Here is a 25,703-nt window from a genome sequence, read left to right as displayed (position 1 = left end):
TCTCAAAAAATACCTCTTTGTAGCAAAGGACTGTGGTTGTAAGATTAACCAACTATGTGTAGTTTATACAGCTCACCATCAAGGTCTGCCATGCACTGGAGAAAACCAGTGCCTTGCGCTAGAACAGAATGATAGGCAGCTTGCTTAACCACCAATAAACTCCAAGCAAGTAGTTTAGAAAATTCTTTCAGACATTTATTCCCTCCTTTTGCTTCCAGAGCAATGAACTGTAGCATTTTTTAATTAGAAGTGGAAAGCCAAGGTATGAGCACACATACCTGCACACATCCTAGTATGAAGTTTAACGACAAAAATCCTAGCATGTCAGATTGCCACAAATTATCTTTGCATACTCGTGACTGGTTGTTTTCTTTAACTTTTATTTCCTTCTCCCCTTGATAACCTTCCCTTCAAGTCATCACCCTGAATGTCCTCTGTAATCTGTGTTTCTCCTGTCCTTGTCATTTTTAATGGTCAGTCCTTTAATCAAAATTGACACAAAGCAAAACCAAGACAAATCCAGCAGCTGAGCAGAGATTTGGGAATCTCCACTTTCATTTTACTGTCTGGTTATCCAGTCTCCACTCCTTAACACTGTGTCGATTTAAGCTGCTATTGAGAGAACACAATAGGCAGTCCAGAATTGTATCAGGATACAAAATGCTACCATCAAGCCTGCCCAAAATGAAGCTTGGCCTAAAGTATCAAAATTGATACTCACTTGCAGAAGGTTTTCAATGCAACTAGCTATTTTCTCTCTTTCTTCCTTGCCAAAGAAACCCTGCATTTTAGAATATTTGGAGGTTTTTATTCTCTCCAGCATAAGGTCTCTCCTGAGATTTAAATTCACTCACATAGACATCATCTTTAAAAGAGTGAAACAAGGATTAGAAGTAGTTTTTTTTTTTTGTATTGCTCTCTTCTTAAAGATTTCTAAGAATAGATTCAAACTCTTCCCAGAAGAATTCTAATATTAGAAGAAATCTAAGTTCTGAAACAGAATTTTACCTTCTAGAAAGAAGGTAAGTCCCATGTCACTGAACTACACTAAGAGTGCCCAATTTCAGACTAATAAACTATGATTTTTCATAATACTTAGCACTGGAACTGCTTTTGCTAAGGACAAAACCAAACCCATGATTTACACAGAAATTACTTAGAAAAAGCTTTTAATTTAAAGAAATCACACTAAGTGCTACAAAGCTTATTAAATGAAATAAAAAGTCTGTGATATCAGGTTGAGAAGACTGTTAAGAGAATTAAGCATTTTATACTATCAGAATAAATCCTTTGACTTCTTATTGGCAAAATTTTATTCTCAAGAGTTAAAGGATTTTGAAGTTAATTGCCTCAAAGAGCTATGTTATGGAAAGAAAAACTAAAATCTGAAAACTTACATAATTAAAGTGTTCCAGATGATTAAACTCACTAGTAATTCTTTCCATGATTCAGTTACTTATTGACATAAAAATGCTTATTAGAGTTATGAACCATCAGATAAGTCAGCTTGCCACGTGTCTTAGTACTAAAACTTCACTGATTTAGAAGATAGTGCTGCTTCAATTCTCCTCCTGTTTTATGGTCTTTTCTATGTTACTAGAACATGACACCCAGGCAAGTAAAGTCCAATGGATGCAATCTATTACTGTTTTCTCCAACTCATGAAGTTAGACAAGAAGTGAATGACTAAAACATTACTCCCAATATAAAAACTCTCTGGTGGTTTTTATTATGTATTACAAACATTCTAGATACAAAGGAGTCTAGTAAGTTATTTTTATTTTTGTTTTCTTCACATTGCAATTTGTAACACAGCTCCTACTGTTCACTCCTACATCCCTTCTAAACAAAGGAAGTTGCTCTTTCCAGAAAAAACAAAGCTGCCAAGATTCAAACTTAAATGAAAGTAGCAAAACAAACCTCAACAAATGAATTGTTGTAGCTTTTCAAACTGCAGAAATAGACAGAAAAGGAGAGAGAAGAGTTAGCTCTCTGTGTCATAGACACTTGCATTGAGGAACCATAAAAGGTATGACATTTTTGTAGTGTTAACATGCTGGAAATAGCAGTGTTAGATTACAGCATGATCTGTAACCATCAAAACAACAAAACTATTCCATCAAACTGCAAATAAAATGAAAAAAAAAATCTGCCTTCTACAAATTGAAATCCTTTCCAAAGACTGCACTAGTATAGTCTTATGGTTATTTAGTATCCCTGCTGTACCTAGGCAGCTCACAAATGTTAATTTTCACTTCACATCATTAAGTGGAAAAGGGAGATTTGCACTGCAGTGCAGCATTACAGGAATAAGCCTATCATACTACCTTATCAATGCATAAACTTCCTTTGTCCAAGGTTCTATCAAGGTAGCTATCTACCTACCTGTTGTTAAAAATAAAGGACTCCAGAGAATCCAACAGAGATTAGACTGAGTTTGCTATCAAATTTACCACTCACTCCTTTTACAAATGTGCTATTTAGTATCACAAGGGGTAGTCTCTGAAATAATATTAAAACTGTACAGAATATGGCCACTAAAGAGATTATGGTACTAGATACTACTTGTAATGAAGTATGATAAATTATGAAACAGAATCTCAATATACTAACACATATAAAAACACAACCGTAATGGAGAGTTCCAAGATGTTAATTTAAATTTTTTACTTAAATATTCTTAATTACCTGGAATGCTTTGCAGTTCTAAGGACACATTAACAAACATACCTTCCTAACATCTGAGCTTTTAGGTTCTGTGGTCCAGGTGATGATCCGAGACACTGCTAACCTAGTTTCACTTGAATTTACAAAGTCTCCTGGATCCATCTGCTGTGCAAGAGTTTCTATGTATTTTAGGATTGCAACTTTGACCTGAAAAGAGAAACAGAGTCAGGTGGGCAATAAAAATGGTGTGCTGCAAGAAGTGAGCTCACAGAGTAGAATGTTCATTCCCTAAAAGAAAGATTTTTTTTTTTCCAATAAACTATACATATTTTCAGCATTAATATAATTTTTTTTCCAATAAAACAATTTACAGATGGATTTAACATTTGAAGAAGGAAGTTACTCTACAGAAATTCAAATACTCATATAAAGATTACATTTCACTGCTAACAAATAAGACATAGATCATTCCATATGCAGAAGCTTATATTTAAAAAAAAAGAAATTAAGAAAAGATTAATTCAGAATTATTAAGAAAGTCTTTTAAGTACTAAAATGGAAAATGAGCATCATCTGATGAACCAATGATCACGTCTTGCTAGCTCCTAACCAGGTAGTTAACACTCAGTGTTTTTTCATAAAACATCAGGTTGAGCAGTCACAGTCTCTGGAAATGAGCCACAGGAATCTTTCCATTAAATACTAGAAATGTATGGAATGGTATTTCTAGGAAATACTTAAGATGGGTCACAGATGCATACTTTGTTTGAATATATTCAGATGACAGGGACATGGATTTACCAAGAGGACAGAAAACCTCCTATACTCCCTCATTTATCTGATCATTCTCTTCCTCCACAAACTTGTTTTACTCCTTATGCAGAATCCCTTTTGCAGAATGTTTTGTACATCCCAGAGTGCAGCCTCTTTCTGGTTTCTCCAGTACTGCACCACTGCAGTTTTGGGCAAAGGGCTATTATGCCTGTATATGTCTAAAATATTTACTTCCTCAGCTCATTTACTGCCTCAGAAATTTGTCAGCCAATCTGTCAATGAAAGTTGTGGACATTTATTTAGAACATCTATCAGATTTTTCTGCTTTTATTTCCACTAGTAATTATAGTGCACCAAAAATACCTACCAGGAGGGAGAGACCTACGTCCATCATAATCAGAGAGAAAAAGAGTTCTGGGTGTATTTCTGGTTGTTCACAGCTTGTTGTACAACAGTTCTGAGCAAAGCTATTTAGAAACTTCTCTTGGTCATGAAACTTGCAAGCTATTAAAAACTCAAGATACAGTGGCACACAAATGAGGATTAATAATGAATACTTGATTTTCAAAGCAGCTGCTAAAGCTCAACTTCTCTGAAGTTATACCAAGCAGCAGCTGAAGGCTTTCATCTTATGTAGATCGATATCCACAAATGCACACTATTTGCTAGCTATTTTCCTAGGGAAAAAAAAAAGCCTTGAACATCTCTGCAGCAAAAAACCTTAGGCCACATGGCTCTCCAAATTCAAAGCAACAGCTGAAATTTCTAGATTATGTAGGGAAACCATTGTGACACCACTACATTTGACTGTTGAGGATTTAAATAAATCTAATGTAAAACTTGAAAAGGTTGCTGTTAAGGACTGTAACACCTAGAACACCCAGAGGCATTTCTTCCAGCGAAGAGACTCTGAAGTACTGTATCTGAGAGAGCATGATTATTTAGTGTTTGAATTGCTTCCTGGGGAACTTGCACACTTCTGCAAAGACAGAGGCTCTCAGAACAGCACTGAACAGAAGGAGTTCTTACTAATAGAGCTTTTCACAGTGTGACAGATTCCCAAAGTTAAACTTGACAGCTACTTGAAAAAAAGCATTTTTTACTAATTGCTTTTGAAATAAGAAATTCTGGAAGGGCTACACCTTTCTGTGGTCAGATACAATGAGCCACAATTATTACAGATTAAAAATCCCATGCTGAAATAAAACTCTGTAAGAGCAGCAAATCTACTTCAGAAGCATCTTTGCCAATATTTCCACCAACTAGGTATAGATATGAAATTTAGAAATAGAAAGGCTTCAACAATCTATTTCAGTCTTCAACAATCCCTTTAATCTCTCAGAGAGAAAAATTTTTGGACTGCAATGAACGTAGAATTCTTACAATTCCAGAATTCTTACAATTAGTATTTGCTGTTAAGTTGAAACCACTCTCTGTGAAGTTGTTCAATACTGTCACTTTCAGACTGTCACATCCCAGGCATCAGTCTCTAAGTTACTGAATACTTAGAAGTGAGTGCTGTGCCATAAAACCAGATGACTAAAACATACACAAAAGATAAATTTTGGAGGGCTCTCTCATAGTTGTGAATTTATGCTACTCAGGAATTTTTTAATCCAGAAACTTCAATATTGACTTAGGTTAAAAAAAAATAAATATATCTTCTGGTCAACTGTGGCAAAAACCTTTGTCAACGAATCAGCATTTTCAAAGTAAAGAAGGATTCAGAAACTTGAACTCTGGTCACAATATTTAAATCAACTCCTCACTGAGACTGACTTGATATGAAACCCAGGAAAAATGAAGTGATGATTGGTAGTGTATTTCAGGAAAATATCCATCCTTTGGGAACTGCCATGTTTTGCACCTGCAAAAATAAGCTAAATAGATTACATCCCACCTAGAACATTTGACTCCTATGCCCATCCAAATATTTGACCAAAACAGACACATACATCTGGCACCTCTAAACGGTGTCTTAGCAATTCACCACACCTAAGTGTAAATTGACTGCAAAAGTATGACAGATGGAGCACAGTACACTAAGCTGCATCCTCCATGGATTAGGTCAGTAGAATTCCAGTAGAATGGTTGGTTTTCTTACTGTCCAGCTATCCAAATCCACCCCCATGGCCACTCTAAAAGCTCAAGTTTTATTGTCTGAGACTTAGCTGTCTTTCTATGTGTAAGAATGATAATGACTGTTCACCCCAAAGGATCATGATTATTTATGACTATCATGTGAAAACCAGAGAAAAAAAGAAATAATTTGTAGAAGAGAATTGTTACATGGCTCAAATTTCTCATCTACCATCCCTCCTCCTATCTGACTATCTTTAGGGATGCTGAAAATCCTTTCTCTGACTTCTTCCTGTGACAGCGAATGCTGTTTCTCAGTATTCCTAGAACCAGATAATAATTTATCAAAGAACAAAAGCTCAAGACTTCAAGAACTAGAGTAGTCCTCTAGGATTATCTATTATTCTGTGGGTTTTGATCACACCAATTACTCAATTGATTGCATCAATTATTCTATCTGGGCCCATAGAAGATGGGATTTAGGCAAAATACTCAATAATGTGGATATTAAATAGATACTCCCGATCTGTGGGCAATAACTTTACTGGTCTGAGTTCTGAATTTGTAGTTATCACATAAAAAGGAAGTAGGGGGCAGACTCCACTTTCTTCTGTGAAAAAAGCTTATCTTCTTTTAAACAGTTACATAATTTACTGTCCCAAAAATTCATTCTAAATACTCTCGATTTTGCTTCAAACTAACAGGTGTTCTTCTACGGAGGTAACTTTTACCAGCGTCTTGATTTCAAAATTCTCACTCAGAATTATTTTCAGAATGTCTTCCCATAAGCGCTTCATATTTCTGAATTCCTTCTAGGCCATTTAGAGAAGAATTTTGAACTTAGTCCCAAACTCAGCCTAGTAGGAGTCCATGTCTCATTCCAAATCTACACTCTCAGCTTTGAAATGTGCTTGATACACCTTTAAAAGCTACACTCTACCGTATGGAAAATGGAACATCTCAACCATCAAATTCACCTTCCTGGGGAGGAAAACCAGGTAAAACAAAACCAATCTCAATTTGTTCCAAGGATTCATTTAAACAACAAACTGATTTTTACTACCTCATTTGCTGTCTTCAATAAATGACAGCAGTCCCTTTTTAACACAGCTCTACGAAGCAACAGTGGTCAACGTATCAACTGTCCTCAAAAGCTTAAAAATGTAAGTTTTACTGTATTGTAGACAAAAAAGGCATATTCATGTGACTTTAGGTTCAACATTACTCTAGAAAGGTCATATTCTTGTGCAGTATCAAACTGAGTAAAAATATTTCGTGCAGGATAGAGCAGAAGATGCCAGTTATCATATGCTTGTTATTTCCCCATTATCATCACTTATAAATCATAGGATTTGATGCATTTGTTTCTATAATCAACACTCTTTGGAACTGCAAATGTACTACAGAATACATTTTTACTTTTCAGATGTTCTGGCAGGTCTATCGACTACAGATTCTTAGGTAAAAATGTGTGTAATTATAAAGCTACACACCGCTTTCAGAGAAGTAGAGTGTATCACATAAGGAGCTATTTTTTAATATAGTAACTCAAGTTCACATTAATATTAGAATAATTTAAATAACTCAAAGCCTGTTAGGCTGAACATAGGAAAAATATATATGAACTAGGGAAAAAAGTATGGGAAATCACAAACATAAAATTAGACAAGACTTGACAGAGTGAGTTTGCATAACCAGCTTGATGTTAGGCAGCCATATTTTTTGTTGCTCATTTTTATTGTACTGTGTTTTTATTAGAACTCTCTTGCAGCAAACATTTTCACACTAGTGTCGTGTTTAAAACTGAGCATCTGCATGCTTAAAGTTTCCCGCAAAGGTTAGTAGCAGCATACAATGCATTCAAATAAAAATTACTGGTAACGCTGTAAGAGTTTCACATAGGGTTAAGAATAAAGACAGTAATTCAGACAAAAACCTTTGAGCTCCAAAAAGAGCGAAGTTGGTCCTGCAGTGCTGGCTTGACTGTCTGAAAGTTTATAAAAACAAAATCCACTAATTGAAAACCTTTTTTATTTTCTTTATTTTTACACAGAACAAAAATAACAATCCAAATTCAAAATTAAGACAACCAAATTTCCATTAATGATGATTTCTGCTTGCAAAGCAAGCCTAGAAAGTCTTACCTTCAGACTAGGTGTTTGGGTCTGGTCAACAGTAAATCTCATTAAAATACTGAACTGGAGGTCATTTGGAAAAGATTCCCTGTAAACAAACAAAATAACGTGAAGTTACGTTAAATTTTCTGTTAAGAACTGTTGAGAGGCAGCAAATAAGCCTTTGCCCTTCTCAGTAAAGCTGAAATTGTTACCAGTTGCCACTCTATCTGACCTTTCAGAAACATTTACCTAGTTAAGGTAATGTTAAGGACAAGATTTAAGAAATTCTTACTATGAAGCATTTGTAACTAGACTAGATAATGCAAGCAATGAAGAATGATATAATAATGATATGCTGGAATTCTGATTGTAAATCAGGCTATTAGTGAAGTCTGGGGAGAAGGAAGACAGAAAGCAGATACATTATTATCATAACTCCTTAAAAGTTAATGCTGACGCAGAGATGAATATTCCAGTGAAACTTATTACTGCAAAATAAAGAAGTTGAAACGCAATTTCTGCATCACTGTACACAAGGTGAGACATCAAACATACATGGCTCAGGTGCATATTCTGGAATCAGGTAAGTAGTATCTTATTAAGTTTTCAAACCCTTTCAATTAAGAGTCATTTTATGAAACCAAAATGGTGAAGCAACAAGGTTTACTGAAGTTTCAAGGTCTGCCATGAGCTATGCATTTTTACAGAAATCAAACAACACACCAAAAAAAATAAAAGCAGCAAAAACCTTGAAAATAGCTAACAACTACAATGTTGTTACTTTTTTAAGAGCTCATTACCTTGTGACATCAAGTGCCTTCTGAACTTTTGCTTGTACAGACCCAAGCAAATCAGCACCCATTTTTTTCAACAGCTGTGTCAGCAGTACAAACAGCCAGTCCTGCAGATCTTCTTTATGGACCTGGATGAAGTCGACCAGTGTCTCCAAAAACATACTGAACACCTAAAAAGCAGAAGAAGATGGAAAGAGGGTAGGATGGGGCAAAAGAGGAAACGACACTGACGTATGCCGAACTTACAAACGAAGAAAGCAGTAAGGGAATCAGAGGCAGAGAAAGGCAGTGTTTTGCAGCCAAGCGGGAAAAAAAGAAAAAAAAGAAAGGAAAAGAAAGAAATCTGCCCTGCTTGTTCACTGGATTTTGATAAAAGAGTACATTGGAAATGTTAGCCGACTTCTGTAGAAGTTTGACAATTAGGTATTCCATGCAGTTTCGTCAAGAAAAGGAATGCTTACTGTGATGGCTGGCGCAACCTCAATTTTTCCAGTAAAACTTAATTTTTTACCCTTTCAAGCTCTTATCATTAAGTTGATTTGTCATATTCCTCAAAGACTACAAAAACACGTTCTCTTTAAAACAAAAAAAAGCTACTACAATTCTTTAGCAAAATTGTAGTTAATTGTAAATATCTGCATTACTAAATACTGCAAAATCATGACAGCTGGCCAATTCCTAAAATACTCATGGAACAGAACAAGCTTCCTCTACTATCACAGGTATCCCAACATGAAATTATTCACCACAGCAGGGAAAAAAGCCACAATAGACTCCAGATTGGCAGGTGTTTAAAACACAGAAGTACTTGCGGTTTTTTGAAAACACAATATCCATTTTCTTCTTTTCAACAAATGTTGAAAAGACTGCATTAGGGGAAAAAAAAAAGAACCCAAAACAAAACCAGAAGAACCAAAACCATGTATTTTTTTTATCGGACTCACACCAGGAAGAAGGGCTTTTTGAAGGGAAGGGGTCAAGGAGGGTGTGAAAAATAGGTAACTTTGGTTAAAGAGCTTTGTTAATATATCTCACTCATTTTAAGTTTTTTCCATACCTAAGATGAAATCAGCATGTATACACTCTATATGTGTGGCCCATGGGCTTCCTGTTTCTCTAACAAGAAAAATGGGTGTTAGGCCTGAAAAAGGTTCCTTCACAACACACTGTCCATCACAGAGCTGGGTACAGAAGTACTGCTGTGGTGCAAGGAGGGTTGGGCAGATATTGCCCCCTGACTATGACATGGGTGCGAGGCTAGAAGTGACTGGTGCAGAGCAAGGGCTGGAACCTCACATCCTCCTGCAGCTGACCTGACTCGTCATTAGCCCAAACTCTGCTGCTTCTGTGAGAGTGGAAAACCCCAAAATGTGATCACACCTCACACAGCTGGACAGACTAGGCCATGGAAGCAGACTTGCTTCCACAGTGCTGATGCAAGTGAGGAGGACGGAGCTGGCGTATGCTGCTGCACGCCCTTTTCACTGAGGAAATTCGATTGTTTTGCATGTTGATCATCAAGTCAGGGAAAGCAAATTCACACCACAAAGCAGACAAAATCCAAACAAGTATCTCTTAAAGAAGTGCCTCCAAATTTACACTAGAAATAAAAAACAAATTCAGATTAATTTGATCAAGAAAGGTTGGACCAGATCATCCTTGAAGTTCCCTTTTAACCAGGTATTTTATGATTCTTCCAGGATCTACAGAAGATGTGGGAAAATTTTTTAATAGAGATCTTAAATACTGAAAATCTCTGTTAGAAATGAAACAATACAAACCCCTACTCAATATAAAGCCCATCGGGAAAAGCTACTTAAATTAACTTCCCTTTTGGGATAAATTACATTAAAAATCGGGGGAAAAAATTTGCTAACTTTTGTGCTGTCTACATAGATCTATATTCAAGTCTGAGGTTTCAAAATTACCCTGCCAGTAGCGGGACAAGACTTTTATGTACAGGACTGCAAACATTTTCTGTCTCAGGCTAAACTGAAACAATACATCATTTTGTGGATTCACAAGCAGTAGCCACAGTTATAAGACAGAGGCAAAACCAAACCAATATGTATTTTCTGTATTGTAACATGAAGCCTTTGGCTTTCACAGGCCTGAAGTAAGAGGAAAATATACTTAGGCAAACAAACAAACAAATTCTGATGCTATAAAGATTGTGTGTGGGGGTGTGTCTCACAAAATCCTTTGAACTGAACTACACAGCTCAGCAGAATTTAAACCTGCACCTGACTTGAGTTTGCAGACACTGACACACATGGCTTTTCCATTAAAACATGGTAGGCCAAACAAACTGGTTACAAGCTCTGACTTGATGGAGTAATGTGGACTTAGTACGAGTCTTCAAACGTGAAGTGGCTTAAGCTGAAATCATTATAAAGTGAATTATGATTCACTATGGCAAAAGTACTCTGAAGATCCTGTGCTGATGTTTTAGCTGTTAAAAACACACATAACTGAGGACTCAGCTTTGTTTCGTTTTAGATTTACCACAGAGAATGTCTAAAGAAAAATAAGTAGAACAATTCTGTTGCATTTAAAAAAAATACTAAACATATCATTTTGTCTCAGCATTAAAAATTTAAGAAGGCTGAAAGAGTGTTTAAGGTAAAGGATGAATTTGGAATGGAAAATGGAACTCAACCACCTATATGTTGAAGAATGTGTGCGGATACTGCAAAAATTGCAGGTTCCGTTTTTATGATGCAAACTAAAATTCTGAAATCAACTACCTGAAGTTGAAGTTCATAATAATTTGACAGTGGAAAAAAAATAAACAGATATGGAAATAATTACAAGTGATCTCTCTCTAAAGTGAATTATTTCAGATGTGCCAACCACCACAATATAAAGCAGGAATGCATAACCAAACAATGTCAGTTAATTAGTAGATAAAGCACATCTCGAAACTTTACCACACATTTTACTAATTGTTTATAGCATTTTATGATTGCAAAAGGCTTGACACTGCATGAACTCTTTGGGGAAGAAAAATAGAGAAAAGGGATTAATTGCACATTCATGCAAGTAAGGTTAGGCTTCCAACAAATATTGAACCAACTTACTCTCTAAAGAGAGTTCCAACACAGGGGACAGCATGCAAAATGAAACAAAAACAGAACAAAACAAAACAAAACAACAAAAAAGGGAAAAAGATAAAAACACACAAATTAGTGGCCATCAATACAAAGTTCCTGTATGGAATATAAACCAAAATAAAACAAAAAAGGTACTTCAAAACTTTTATGACAAATTTAAGTAATTTTATTGGGATACCAAATGTATTTTTAAAATAAGCACTTGGCATGTCCGTTATCCCATTTTCTCCTTCAAATATTATTACTCTCTTATTCAATGTAACTCCCTCAATCCAGATATCAGGTTAAAGTATACCTTATAAAACCCCACAAAAGTGATGACAGTAATTCCTACAGACACTTGAGTAGAGTCTAAGATGAGATTTATGTAGACGTATGTGTGTGATAAAAAAAAAATAAATAAATCACAGCTCATGACCTCATAATAATTCAAGGGTTCTCCGAATAACATACTGAAAATTACTAATAGTTTTACAACACCAAAAGGCAGGCAAGGTTTCAGTGACTGGAACAGCTGTACCACAGCTTACAGCACAGGCCAAATTTTCAAACTTTCAGCTAAATTATTTCGTATCAGAGTGGCCAGTAAACAAAACAATCAACAAGAACAAGTCAATGTAACATTTTTAAAGGCAAACATATTTAAAAGGTAAAATGCTCTTCTGACACATAAAACTAAAGTTTGGAACACTTTCATTATCCTTCCCTGGCTCCCATGCTACACAAAAATCTCCACAGTAGCGCTGACATATGCATTGCTGCAATATCAATTACCACAGAACAAGCACAATTAAACCAAGCTGCTATTAACAATTTGGTCATTACTTCATTTAAAAACCAAATATTTCAGCAATATTTAAATATTTAATATCCTTTCCTATGCTTTGACTTTTCTTTTCATGTAACATTTTCTTCCTTTTAGCTACTTGGTTAGTCTTTTCTGGATTTCTGCAGTATGTGATCAACTTTAACACCATGTTGCTGTCTGCAATGCAAGTTATTCCAAAATACATGGTGTCAGAGATGGCAGCTAAGTCATTTCTTCCAACAGGAAAAATAAAGAAGACACTAAGTTAACTAAGTTAACACTTAAGTTAACCTGTCAAGACATCTCATCACTCTGAATTTAATTTTCCATTTCTGCAGTAAGGAAGACTTAGAAATACGTAAAATGTATTGCATAATGAAAGTAATTTTTCAGGATTCTTCTGGGAAAAATCAATACTTCTGAAATAATACCCTGTTATGAATTTTTCTTTATAATCTTATCAATTCCAAAGTACAGACACAAAGTGGGACATGTTATACTCAACATAAAAAATACCAAACAAGCCTATAATTAAAATATAATGTAATTTTTTTACAGTATTTTATTTATTAGGCTCCTTACTTACCTGCATTCCTTCTGCTGAGAAATTGTGACATTTAATCAAGCTGTACTAGTAACCCACCTCCCACAAAAACTGTAAAAATACTATCATGCAAAGCAACTCACTTAAAAATTTTTTATGGTCTTACAGAAGCATTATTTTCCTTGTCATATCATCCATACGGAGTCTTTACCTAAGTAAAACTGAATAAAACATTACATTTTCTTTTATACCGAAGTATAGTCTCCTTATGGAATATTTAAAAATTATTCACCAGTCTCAACTTCCAGTCCTATCTACGGAAGTCATGGAAGATATCATAAGCTATGATAATATAAAATGTCATGGAAAATAAACAAGTGCATATTTGGCATAGTTTATCTGTTTATGTATGATTTAGTCAGATAACTTTATCTGTAACTTAAATTACTGCAGAGCCTTTATTTCTAATAGAGAAAATCTGTGCTTGTGTTGAAGTGGCCTCTGTAAACAACAGTTTCTTAAAAACACAGATTTTGAGCTCAAACTGCTGAACTACATCAATGCATTTTATGACATTAACCTTCACTTTATTTCCATGATCCTGCAGAAAAAGGGGGCAAATTATCTTGTTCAAAACTCCAAATTAAATTAATTGAAATCTGATACCATTAACTACTTTTGCTTGTGAAATTTTACATATGCAAATTCACTGATGTAATTTATCATAACTACCTTTCTTTTAATTTATGTTTTCAGACATTTCCTGAAAATAAGAAAAACCTACACTTACCTTACTGTGAGGATCAGCAAACATTCTTGTGAAGATCTCACACAATCTTTTCAACTCAACACGACTGCCAAAAAGACAACAATACATTAGTCAACTCCCCTGCTAGCTCTGCTAGAACACTAATGCATAGCAATCAGTGAAATCAAGAGTAAATACTGAATCAAATAATCTAGTAAATTAAGTAAAGGAAACCATTTTGTTCGAGACATGGGTAAAAATGTAATGGCTTTCATCTAAAATGAGACCTTAAACTTATAAATGTCTCTTTAAACTGTTTCATGTATTATACCATACTTTTTTAACAGAGCTGATACTGAAAAAGGTGTTCTTAGTAGTGTGTAGTAAGTGATTTCTTCTGAATAAAGACCCACAAAATTATAGTAATAAAGAAAAAAAGCCTTCCATTGATAGATGATTGAATAGAAGCTTTCATTGATAGATGAAAGCATCTTATGAACCTTCTGTATTGCAAGAATGCTCAATTTTGAATTCCCTACATCCACTAGTATATAAATATACACTAGTAGCCAGAAGAGAGAACAGCTTCCTGGTTCCTTCCCTCATCTTACTCTCAAAGCCACACCCTTCCTTCCTGCTCCCCCTGCCTCCCAACAACATGAAACAAGAGGTTTCTCCTATTAGTATGCCACCTTACCTTAGAGTTCTCTGGTTCTTTAGTAAGTTCTGCAGGCCTAGAAGGCCTTCTTTCCTCTCTGACCAGTTGGTGCTGGCACAGCGGTTCAGGACTTCAGCCACGTCCTCTGTCTGCCTCATGTACGTCGGTATGCTCCCGTTCCTGGAGCTGTAGGACCTTTCTGAACAGGCACTTGACGCGTCGCTGTTGGCATCATCGTCTGAGTACATCCCATAGGATTCGTATCTCCTCCGCACGGGCTTCTTCTATTGTACAGAGACAGCCCAGATCAGCACTGGTTCTCAAAGAGGTGATACAACACACCCACAATGGGTCCAACAGTTAAGTAACCGCTGTGACCCCTACTCCCCGTAGTGACAAATGGCTCCGACCATACAGCAGGTCCAACCAAGCTAATGAAAATATTTTGAAGTATGGCTTACATAGTATTCCGAATATAAACCCAAAGCAAACGCAGAGAAGACATATATTTGATGAAACATTTAACTTCAGGTCTTCTTTCAAGAACCCATAAAATTGCATAATAGGGTGCCAAAAGACTGTTGCAAGTTAAGTTATTTCACTTCATAGCTTTATACATGTTACAGAATTTAAGAATCAGAGGTCTGATTCAAAATTGTATTTTGACATTTTAACTCACTTTGTATCAATCATGTTAATAGCAAAATATTAAACTATTGAAGAAGAAAAAGTTTCTATACCTTAGTCCGTATGTCTCCTAAGAGCTGTTAGCAGTAAATTATTGAAAAGAAACAGAAATTGAGAACAGGAAGATAAGGCATAGCAGCACTGTGATTAATAAACTCCCTGCCACTGGACAACATATAGTCTTACTGTAAATTTTGTTCTTAGCTCTCTGTGTCTGATTAGCATATCACACATTGTCAAGAAGTAGTTTGCTGAGCTTCCATTTCCAGGAAAGTATTATATATATCATGTGTGGGTTGGTCACAAAGACTCCACTGTCAGAATCTTTTGTGTCTTATGCAGTGATACTTGAGCATGAACACATTAACTTAACACATGCAGTCAATTGTTACTTCAGTACAAAACCTTGATTTGGACTATTTGTTTAATACCTAAATTTTGTCATTCCAAAAATTACAGCCAATGTTCTACAAAAAAAACAGATTACATAACGCATAATCCCAGATCCCTTAAAACAAGAACAAGCCAACAAAACAAAACACAACATAACAAAGGTCAGAGGGGGGAAAAAAAGTTATTTATCCTAAAATGAAAAAACACATATACCTCTGCAAAACAGCTCTTGCCATTCAAACTTTGGAACTGAAGTTAGCATTTAAAAACTCAGTTTCATTAAATACTTAAAAAATCAGTAGTATAAGTGATCATTTTCCCCTTAATTACCACTGCCATTTGCACAGGCTTTTCATTTTTAACCATGAATAACTCAAAGGATATCACAATACTAATCACAAACTAATCAATACAAGAGGTAACAAGCAAGGCTTATTGTCAACAGAACGAGCATACATATATGTGTGAGAGAATAACTGAAGGGAAAAATCACAGAGATATTAAGTGTTTTGGAAAAGAAACACCACAAGGAAAAAATAAAAGATTTCTCAATAAATGAAACTGAAATTCCAAGGATGGTACTAAAGTAAAAGACATAAAAATATGTAAAGATTTCCACTATTGCTGAGTTTTATACAGCAATAGTCAAAACAGATCTTAGGCAGAAGACTGACACTTCTTTGGCTTCACTAAACCATCACCACTAAAACTGGTCAAGTATTTTTCATCAAATAAAAAGGAGTAGCACAATCTGGAAGATTTTTATTTTTATATTTATATCATATATGTCAGGACTCTACATTCTACCTTTTAATAATACCATTATGAGTGAATCTTCATTCTGTGATAAAACAATAAGAGTGTTTATTACCAGATTTCCATCTACTTGAAGCCGTTTGTACAGGACAACCTGTACCATTCAGAGCACAGCAAGCAACCAGGCATGCAAGTACTACAAAAATATAATGCTGCAGCTCTTGAACCTTCTTTGTAATGTCAGATTCTAGTTAAAATATACAGACTGATTTTCCTCTAACATTTCTAGCAGCATCATGATATTCTGGATCCAGGTAATGCAAAAACCAGTTTCACTGAAGAAGCTTTATTGCTTCAACAACGCAGGACACATTCAAGCCTCAAGAGCAGTCATTAGAAACATGACTTTCTCCTCAACTTCTACGCTTACTATGTAATTTGCACAGCAAATTTGAAAACCAGGAGGTTGCTAAAAGTACTGAAGATAGTCTTTGTGAAACACCTCTGTGGAGATGACTATAGCACAGGCTTTCCAGTTACAAACAGAAAATTTCCATGTTCCATGGACTATTGTTCTACCTATTCCAAAATCCAGACTGACTTCCAGTTTAAAAACCAGCATTCACCGTTATGCTGAAAACTCTTCGCAAGTTTGTAATAACAGAAAGAGGAAAATGCACTTGACTTCACCATGACATCTTAGACAAGATATCATAGATATTCTGATCTCTATGCCAGTGAAGACATACAAATTTTAATGCCAAGAAAAAAGAATTAACCAAGAAATCAGTAGTCATACTAAGAACATGACAGAGTTCTTCATATTTGGAAATTTTGTTTCTCTCTATTAAGTTATTCCTAACTGTAATTTAGAGTCTAATTTGTAGTTTTTTACTAACTTTCAAAATAACAGTTTTTCTTAAACCAGAGAAATAACCATTTCTTTAAAATATTCTGGTAACTAGAAAACAGGTACTTACAAGTATTTAATGACATGCAAATAGTCTCCAATAATTGATAAAAATGTATCTGATTCACAGCATCAGTATTTTAAATTAACTGAGGATTTCAGCTTGCTCATGGTAAATGCCAGAATAGCAAAATACATAATGTATTCAGTTTGGCTTACAAGTGCAGGAAGGCAGAGGAGTCAAACACACCCTTTTAAAAAACAGTATAGCTTAAGAAAGAAAATGCCATAACTAATTCTAACTTAGTGTAACATTTTGAAAACAAAGGAAGACAAAAACAAAATTTATGAGATACTACTTGCAGTGCTGGTTTGGGCTGGGCTAGAATTAATTTTATTCGCAGTGGCTGGTGTGGGGGCTGTGATTTGGATTTGGGCTGAACACGTGGTTGATAATATAGAGAGGTTTTGTTATTGCTGAGCAGCACTCACACTGAGACCTTTTCTGCTTTGCTACTGCAGCGCTGGTGAGGAAGCTGGGGGTGCCTGGGAGAAGACACAGCCAGGACAGGTGACCCAAATGGACCAGAGGGACATTCCAGACCATCTGACATCATGATCAGTGTGTAAAGTGGGGGGAAGAAGGAGGAAGAGGGGGATGTTTCAGGTGATGGTGCTTGTCTTCCCAAGCCACTGCTGTGTGTGATGGGGCCCTGCTCTGCTGGGGATGGCTGAACACTGCCTGCCCATGGGAAGCACTGAATCAATTCCTTGTTTGGCTCTGACTGGGTGCATGGGTTTTGCTTTCCATATTAAACTGTCTTCTCTCAACCCATGAGTTTTCTGTCTTTTACTCTTCTGATTCTCTGACACCAGTGGTGGGGGAGAGAGAGAGAGTGGCTGTGTGGGGCTTGGCTGCACAGCCATCATTTTCACTCTTCAGCATCAATCTCACCTGCTATCAGACAGAAAACCCAGGCTTCTTGTAAGTAGCAGCTTTGGCTGTCATCCTTCCCAGCTCTAACAAGCCTTCAACCTATCTTTAAGTTTTTATGGGTTTTGTGAGAAACTGCTTTCTAGTTCTACCTGCTCAAGTGGCTCCTTGGGCCACCCCAACACAACAGTTCAAGACTGTTTCCTGTCAACCTGAAAAAAACCTCACTTCTCAGAAGTTAAAACTTCTGTAAGGAATGAAAATTCCAATGCTTACAGCTCCAGCAATAGTTTGGGGGTTTTTTTCCGCCCTAGAAGTCAGTAAAACAATAACTGACAAGTTCTTCTGCATGCTTAATGTACAGGAAGCTAACACTTAAGGATCCTGTAACTTACACAAGGTAAGTGTGAGATTCTTACCAAAGCATCTGCTACTGCCTCTTCCACGTCAGAACCTGTATTCAGAACTCGCATAGCGCTGACTGATGACGACAATCTACTTGACTGACTAATTCCAAAACCAGTACCTGTTACAACAACAAAAATAAATACAAACAATTCAATCAGAACAGAAAGCTGGGATGTAAATATTACACTCACTTTTAAAAACCCAAGCAGAAGAGAAGCATTTGCTTAACGTTTTTAATAAATTGTGTAGCAGATAAAATAACCATTTTCATTCTGAAGTCTTTAGTGGCACAGACAAAAGTAAAAATTCAAGTAAAAAGCCAGTCACCTACAAACATTCTGTCCCAACATCACATGGAAAAACTCCTACAAAACAATGGTTTTATTTGAAAGAAGTTTTGCTTTTTTTAAAAATTAGTGTCTTCTTCATTTTGGGTTTTTGTTTTCATTTAGAAAGAAAGCAAATACAATAGTAAGGCTATTGAGACTGTTGATTAGAAAGCTACATGCATAAAGAATGCTCTACAAATACTAAAAAAATGGAAAACTAAAAAAGTTCTTCTGCAAATAAAAAAATGTTAAGGAAAAAAGGATTAACATTGGAGTATGAGGGTGGAGACAAAATCTAGCAACATAAACACATCTATCTGGATTATTAAAACCACAAAACTCAAATTAATATAAATAATACTTTCTAAAACTGAACTATAAGAATAACCAAGTGGGTGGGGAAAAAAAAAATCCAGGATGACTGCACAGATGACAGCAAAGGGTACTCATCCTTCACCTGTGGCCCCATAAGTATCAGGAGCGTAGAGGGCACCGGTGGATCTGGAGTGATGTCTGGAAGCTGCAATAACAGGATTAAATAAACCCTATCTATGACCATGGAATCAAAGTGCTGCAATAGCTGCTCAGACGAACAAGAGAATATTTATCAAAAAGATTCCGCTTAAGCACAAGAAACTGAGTAGTAAACAGAAGCAAAAATCTTCAGAGAAGTTCTTTGATTATACCAAATATGATTATATAGGTTTATGTACATTGGACATTTCATGCATAATTTTTTTTTTAATTTACAAGATTAAGAGCAGGGTAAAAGCAAGTACGTTTAAGTTCAAAGAAGAAAAGGTGCACAGACACATCCATACACTCACACACAAACAGAATCATCAGAAATACCTAAAGAGTTATCAGTGCACTGACACTGGTCTTGCACTGTGGACTTAACTAAATTCTGTATGCTCAAGTCAGAGCCAGAGCTCACATATCAAACATTATCTGCAAAATTTGCCTCCTGCACTAACCTGCTGTGTTGGCAGCTGACAATTTGTACACACTTGAATTCCTGCCTACATTGCAGACAACTCAACCTCAGTGAAAACTCACCACTACGTAAATAAAAGTTAAAATTACCCAGTTATAATTAAAAGCTTAACATAAGCCAGCCAATGCAATTAATAATTCTCATACTTACTATTCTATTTAAATAAATAAAATGTGAAATTGAAACATGTTAGTTACTGCAGCTCATTAAGATTTTTTAAAGTTATGGAAACTGGAAACTGAAGATTCTTAAGGATTTCTGAATAAAACTGAGCACCCAACTCCTTATGACACTTGTATAAAACTTTATTTATTTAGGGATTCTGAAAAAGCTGACTCACAGTTGCTTGTATTTTCTTTCAAATTAAATAGGTTTTTAAACAATTCAACTTTTTTCTTCAGTTTGTTTAAGTTAGAATTTTATTGCAACATAAATAACAAGTTTAACTTGAACCCAAACATCCAACCAGTGGCAAAACCCTTAAAATTAAAAAAAACAAGCAAACAAACACAAAAAAAACCCAAAAAAACCTGTAAATGCAAATACTTTACTCTTTCTAGATATATAAAATAGCATAAACAGAAACCAAATCAAATTAATTATCTTTTTCTCTGATTAACAAAGACCATTCAAGAGTCTGATTTGAATCGTAGTGGTGACATGGACCAAATGACATTTTGGGAAGGACCTTTTAACCTGAGTGCACTTCCACAACGAGCCTAAGTCCTCTAAAGATCCCAAAAACAACACTATGTCTTTCCACATTAAGTTCTCTACTCCTTACATAAAGTACAGTGACGTACTTAATTTCTCACTAATCCTACATGAAGATGTTTGGCTAGGGCATTTTAGCTTGGAATTAATGCTTCATGGAATACTTGGTTCTTTAGAAAGGGTGTCTCAGCACGGAAAAGGAGACAGAACTGATGATGTCACAACACAGACATCACAGCTGACAGCTCTTTAAATACAAGCATTAATGGGATAAATAAATGCTTGCATTTAAATAAATACTTGTGTTTAACTATCCCCTTAATTTACATCAATAAGCCCCGAAAATTAAAGGTTCAACTGGAAACTAAAAATTCAAACTTTAGACAGGAAACTTGAAATGACTCTTGCCACTACATACATTTGAAATATGCTGGACAAGTTTTTAAGACTATATATGGTGTGAAATATATCTCGTTCCAAAACATTTTCAAGAACATTCTTTTTACCGCTCAAATTGCAGAAATTGTCAAGTAATTGCTTTCGCTGTTGCATTTTTTTAAAGGATGAATCAAAATAAGACTTCAAATGTGTCACCCTGAAAATTAAGCCCTCTGATAATGTTTTCATAGTTTTAGTTACTTTTCCATGTAAACTTAAGTTGTTTATCATGTTCCTTCTAAGAAACATCTTTTGATGGACATTTCGCATGACCATTGTGCTTGGAAAGATGTTAACTTAATTATCCAATCCCTGGTCATTGTTGAGAATCTATACATATTGGAGTCAGAGAATAAAGGGACAGGTTTTGTTCTGACACAGAACGGTCGTGTGAATCATTTCATATTCTTTAGCGACATAAATGGACTCACAATAAGATTATTTCTTAGCTTATGGACATTATACTACCCTGATATCTACTATTGATTATATTTAACCGAAGTAGACACTTCTATATAAATTATAACTCACTTGCTTCTTACTGGCTCTTATCTCCGAGTTTTTAACATGATACTGAGATGTGAGATAACATAAACATTTCATACCAATGTATAGAGTGAAGCAATTATGTAGCATTTAGGTCATTTTATACCCTAAAGGTGGATAAAAACAATTTTCTTTTTATTTTATTTGTGTTCATAAGTAAAAATTTCTGTGCTGACAGAAATGAGAGGAAATACAAGTTACATTCCCCTCTTCATCCCCATGTGAAACAAAGCTAATTGTTTCAGCTAAACAAAGCTGAATTTGCCTTATTTCATCTTTCACTTGTACCAACAAAACACTGAATGACATTTTAAATCATTCAAATAAAGTGTCATACCAAAGGCATCTTCATTTATTCCCAGTATTATTTCCCTTTTTGTTTTTTTTTTTAAAACCAATGCTGGATTCCTATACATGTTTGTACATAAAGCATTCTCTGTGCTATCAGATAATTCCACCTATTTCACTAGTACAGGGGTACTTGTTTTGATATCTGAATTATAAAACGAACTACATAAATAAGAATAAAGCCTCCAGTGGCATCTGTCCCAGCAACACATCTCGTGCTATTGCCTAATACAGACTTAAACCAGCAAGCACTCGACTAATTACAAAATGTAAATCTGATCTTGCATGCAATACAATTCAAACCAAGCTGTAAGGCAGAAGAAGAAGCACAAAGAGTTCTGAAAAACAGCCTTGTTTTTAAAAGAACAGAGAGTACATGTGTGCTTCAACACAATCTTCCAGCTGTGTTTTAGAAAAAAAGATACAGCTTTCCTAATGGATCTAACATCTACTTTTAGTATCATTTCCCAATTAAACAATATCTGGGCAAACTAGCGTTAGTTACTGAAACAGCTTTCATTCAATTAATCTGTACTCTCCCAATGAAACCATGGCTGGCAGGAAGCCCTAACATATGTCCAGTGCTAATTAGGAATACAGTTGGGTGCCTCAATTTGAGATAGAAACCAGAGATTTACTATTTTCAGACTATGTTTAGCAGCTACTATTATAAAGTCCTTAGCTGTAAGCTACACTGAACAAACCAAATAAGAAGGATACATACTGAAGACTATTTCAGACAAAGGTAACATCAAAAAGAGATCTGTTTCAGATTCAGTTGTACAGACAAAGTTTGTTATTACCAAACAAGCAGAAAGAAAACCCCAGTCCACAAACCCAGTATCTAAAAGCAATTTAAGCAAAATTTACTATTAACTTTGTAGTAACCTTGACAAGGATACATAGAGCTGAAAACCTTCCCTAATCTTTAACCAAGATTAATATTCTTACGCCTCACTGGTATCTCAGAAACAGATGGGTAATCTTGCAAAACCTTGCAATTTGTGTCATACCAATAAGCTGCTGACCATATAGCTAAGGAACATAACTAAGTTAATTTTCTCCTTATACACTAAAATAATTCATTGACTAGGTAGAGAATTTTGAGCAACAGCTGACCCTGCACTCAAGTACCCAAGCGATGAGTGCAGCAATGGTAAGAGAAACAAGTAATTTCAAAAAAACCTCCAAAACCAGAAGAGGAGTGCCTTTTCAAAATGGCATCTAAACACTGTGTATCACACACCTTTCTAGACTTGGTACTTCCCTAGAAAAGCCTGTCTTTTTCCTGTGTGCAGCCCATTCACACATTGGTCAATTCTCCATGGGGTAAGTGCGGGGAGAGCCAGAGGAAGGGAGCACACGGTGGCCAGCTACAAGCTAAATGAAGGAGGCACGGGTTCGTTAGGCGCACATAACGAAGGGCAGGGACAGCCATGCACGACAAGGGCTCCGAGTACTTACCGAGGGGTGGGAAAGAGCGGACAGGGCTCGTGTCCCTGCTACTTTCACGGCTGGCCTCCCTGCTGCAGCCCTGACTCACACTAGGCCGAGGAATGCGGCTGCCTCGCGCTAGTATGATTCAGGGAGCAGACAAACAGCGGCACAGAAGGGAGAAGACATAAGAAAAGTTGCAGTTTTAATGCAATTCTGTTTTGCAGTAAGATCAAAGATGCGTTTCTAAGAAAAGACATTGATGATTATGTTGTATTTTAAGTCAACCTTTTTTACAGACTTTGTTTATGTTGGATTAGTCTAAGTGCAGTTCAATTAAATTATTTCTTTGCACAGCTTAAAATGGAAATTTACTAACTCTTTACAGAATGGTTGAAAGACCCTATGGAAAGGATGGAGAAAAAAACAAGCAACATTGAGCAATGACTCAGAATTTGTGCTCAAGTTAATCAACAGTAGCACCAATGGAAAACCCCACAGCTTTCTAAAGAAGGGAAATAAAAATATTATGTGGCTAAGATAAAAATCAAAAATACAAAGGAATAACAGCATCAATACCATTAAAAACAGCAGACGTTTTTCAATAACATTGTTTGCAATAAGGTATAATCTAATTATACTGTGAGGCTGAAGACACATAACTTTCATTTTAGCATCACAGCACTTACACATGTACGCACACATACACAGAAGACATGAAGTAATGAAGAACGTATTTTCAAAACAGTATCACACCTTCATTCAAAGGATGGGGGTACTTTGGACGAGAAGTGAAAAAAGAGAGGGCAGAAAGGGAGGTGAGGAAAAGAACAGCTACAACATTCTGTCAAGAAAAACCTCAAATTTCAGCTTCAGGTTAAAACTGTCTTGCACATCAAAAACTAGTCTCAGAAAACAGCCACATTCTAGGATGCATTCTATTTTTTTCATCCACCTATAACTAAATACCAGCAGTAGATATTCAGCACTTAGAATAAGAAGGGCTATAAAGAAACCAAGAGTTATTTGGTGATTCTTACCTACTGACAACCTAGAAGGACTAGCTTCTCTACTACATCCCTGACTTCGTGGGATTTTGCTCCGTTTTTGTGCAGCTGCAGGATTCACCAACACTCTCTGAACTCCTGTGCTCATAGTGGAAAGTGTGGTTGTTGTCAGAACTCTTCCAGGGGACCCAGATCTACTGCCAGCTGAAGGTAGAATAAAAAAATATTAACAACAGCACAGCGGGCAAAGAAACACGGTTAAAAAGAAAATAATACCTGAAGTTAGTAGGAAGGTGGTGATAGATTGAAATGATCAGGAAAAACTTAGAAGGTAAAAACATGAAATAGAACGCCTTGGTCCCAGTTCTTACAGTACTGCATACAAGGTAGTTAAAATTATCAATGCAAGGAAGCACTTGACATGGTATTCAGTACTACATAAGCTCAAGAAACCACAATTATGATTTCTGGACTTTGTCAAGAGTTCCACAGTCCCTAAAATGAATGCTGCTGTGTTAATTTTTTTTAAGCTATGTGTTCTCACTAATCACATTGTCTCTTAATAAAGAAAAACAAACAAACAAACCTGTTAGAAACTAAAGGGAGCAACTTTAAACTAGGATTTCAAAATTACCCCAGCTCATCCAATGCAACCAATGTCATAATTAAATAATGTGATTTTCCTAACATGTAAACTCTTCTCCTTTGCTTTTAAAAGCAAGGGGTCTTCAAGCACTATTCTGACATTAAATAAAATGTGACTGAGGACAACTAAAGTACTCATGTACATTTCTGTGGAGGTTACCCCACAAATTAGAGAAAATCTTCAGTAAGTTTTAAACAAGCTAAAAAATTGGTTAAGATGTATTTAAGCATCTTAAATATCTGTCAGTTAAAACTGTATCTTACAATGTACTACAGATGTTCAAGGTACTGTATTACTACCAGAAACTCTGGTCATTTAATCTTTAATTTTGGTATTTCAGTTACAGAACATTTAAATTCTTAACAAAGAATTCATTCTTCCCTAGTTGTTTATATCACCAGCTGACATTAATCTATTCTTTCCAGCTGTAGAATTCAAGAAATATGACCAAATGAAAAGCAAAACAGCATTTCAACCAAAGTCTAATTATCATTACTCAAAATTCATACGGATTTGAACTCTTTATTAACATTTAAAATACAATCAGGTAACTGTATGACCACAGTGATGCTATCAGATTTACAGACAACATGCAACTTTTCAAGTGAATTTCATGGGTTACTTCTTATGAGGCACATTGAAAAAAGATACAAGCTGACTAAAGCTTGACTATATGAGAAAAGAAACAAAATCCCAAACAAAATATGCTGGGTGGAAGAGAGAAATCTAAAAAAATGTACCATGCATATACTTTCAGATTCATTGTTTGAATTCAAACTTGGAATGATTATTTAGCAAAATCCTTTTCCAAACTATGGACCTATTCAGCAGAAATGATAAATAAAGTATTATAC

The 25,703-nt window shown here is 35.6% G+C and overlaps 1 protein-coding gene across 43 annotated transcripts in view; it reads right to left on the bottom strand.

Moving 5' to 3' along the window:
* CLASP2 (cytoplasmic linker associated protein 2) overlaps nucleotides 1–25,703 on the bottom strand; it is a 145,963-nt gene that overhangs the window by 17,103 nt on the left and 103,157 nt on the right. For 7 of the 43 annotated variants that reach the window (XM_015617030.3, XM_015617034.3, XM_015617037.3 and 4 more), the window contains 12 exons: nucleotides 24,237–24,407; nucleotides 23,227–23,334; nucleotides 19,177–19,239; nucleotides 18,402–18,508; nucleotides 15,043–15,066; nucleotides 14,342–14,586; nucleotides 13,687–13,750; nucleotides 11,790–11,792; nucleotides 8,438–8,601; nucleotides 7,665–7,743; nucleotides 7,457–7,507; nucleotides 2,731–2,874 (listed from right to left, as the gene is read on the bottom strand). In XM_015617030.3, the coding sequence (XP_015472516.1) occupies nucleotides 2,731–2,874; nucleotides 7,457–7,507; nucleotides 7,665–7,743; nucleotides 8,438–8,601; nucleotides 11,790–11,792; nucleotides 13,687–13,750; nucleotides 14,342–14,586; nucleotides 15,043–15,066; nucleotides 18,402–18,508; nucleotides 19,177–19,239; nucleotides 23,227–23,334; nucleotides 24,237–24,407 (1,223 nt within the window). The remainder of the gene's footprint in view (nucleotides 1–2,730; nucleotides 2,875–7,456; nucleotides 7,508–7,664; nucleotides 7,744–8,437; nucleotides 8,602–11,789; nucleotides 11,793–13,686; nucleotides 13,751–14,341; nucleotides 14,587–15,042; nucleotides 15,067–18,401; nucleotides 18,509–19,176; nucleotides 19,240–23,226; nucleotides 23,335–24,236; nucleotides 24,408–25,703) is intronic. The other 36 variants (XM_033511963.1, XM_033511967.1, XM_033511976.1 and 33 more) reach the window with 19 other exon arrangements.

This window comes from Parus major, chromosome 2 (genome assembly GCF_001522545.3).
Source record: "Parus major isolate Abel chromosome 2, Parus_major1.1, whole genome shotgun sequence".
Lineage (NCBI taxonomy): Eukaryota > Metazoa > Chordata > Aves > Passeriformes > Paridae > Parus > Parus major.
This window is presented reverse-complemented; position numbering and strand designations above follow the sequence as displayed.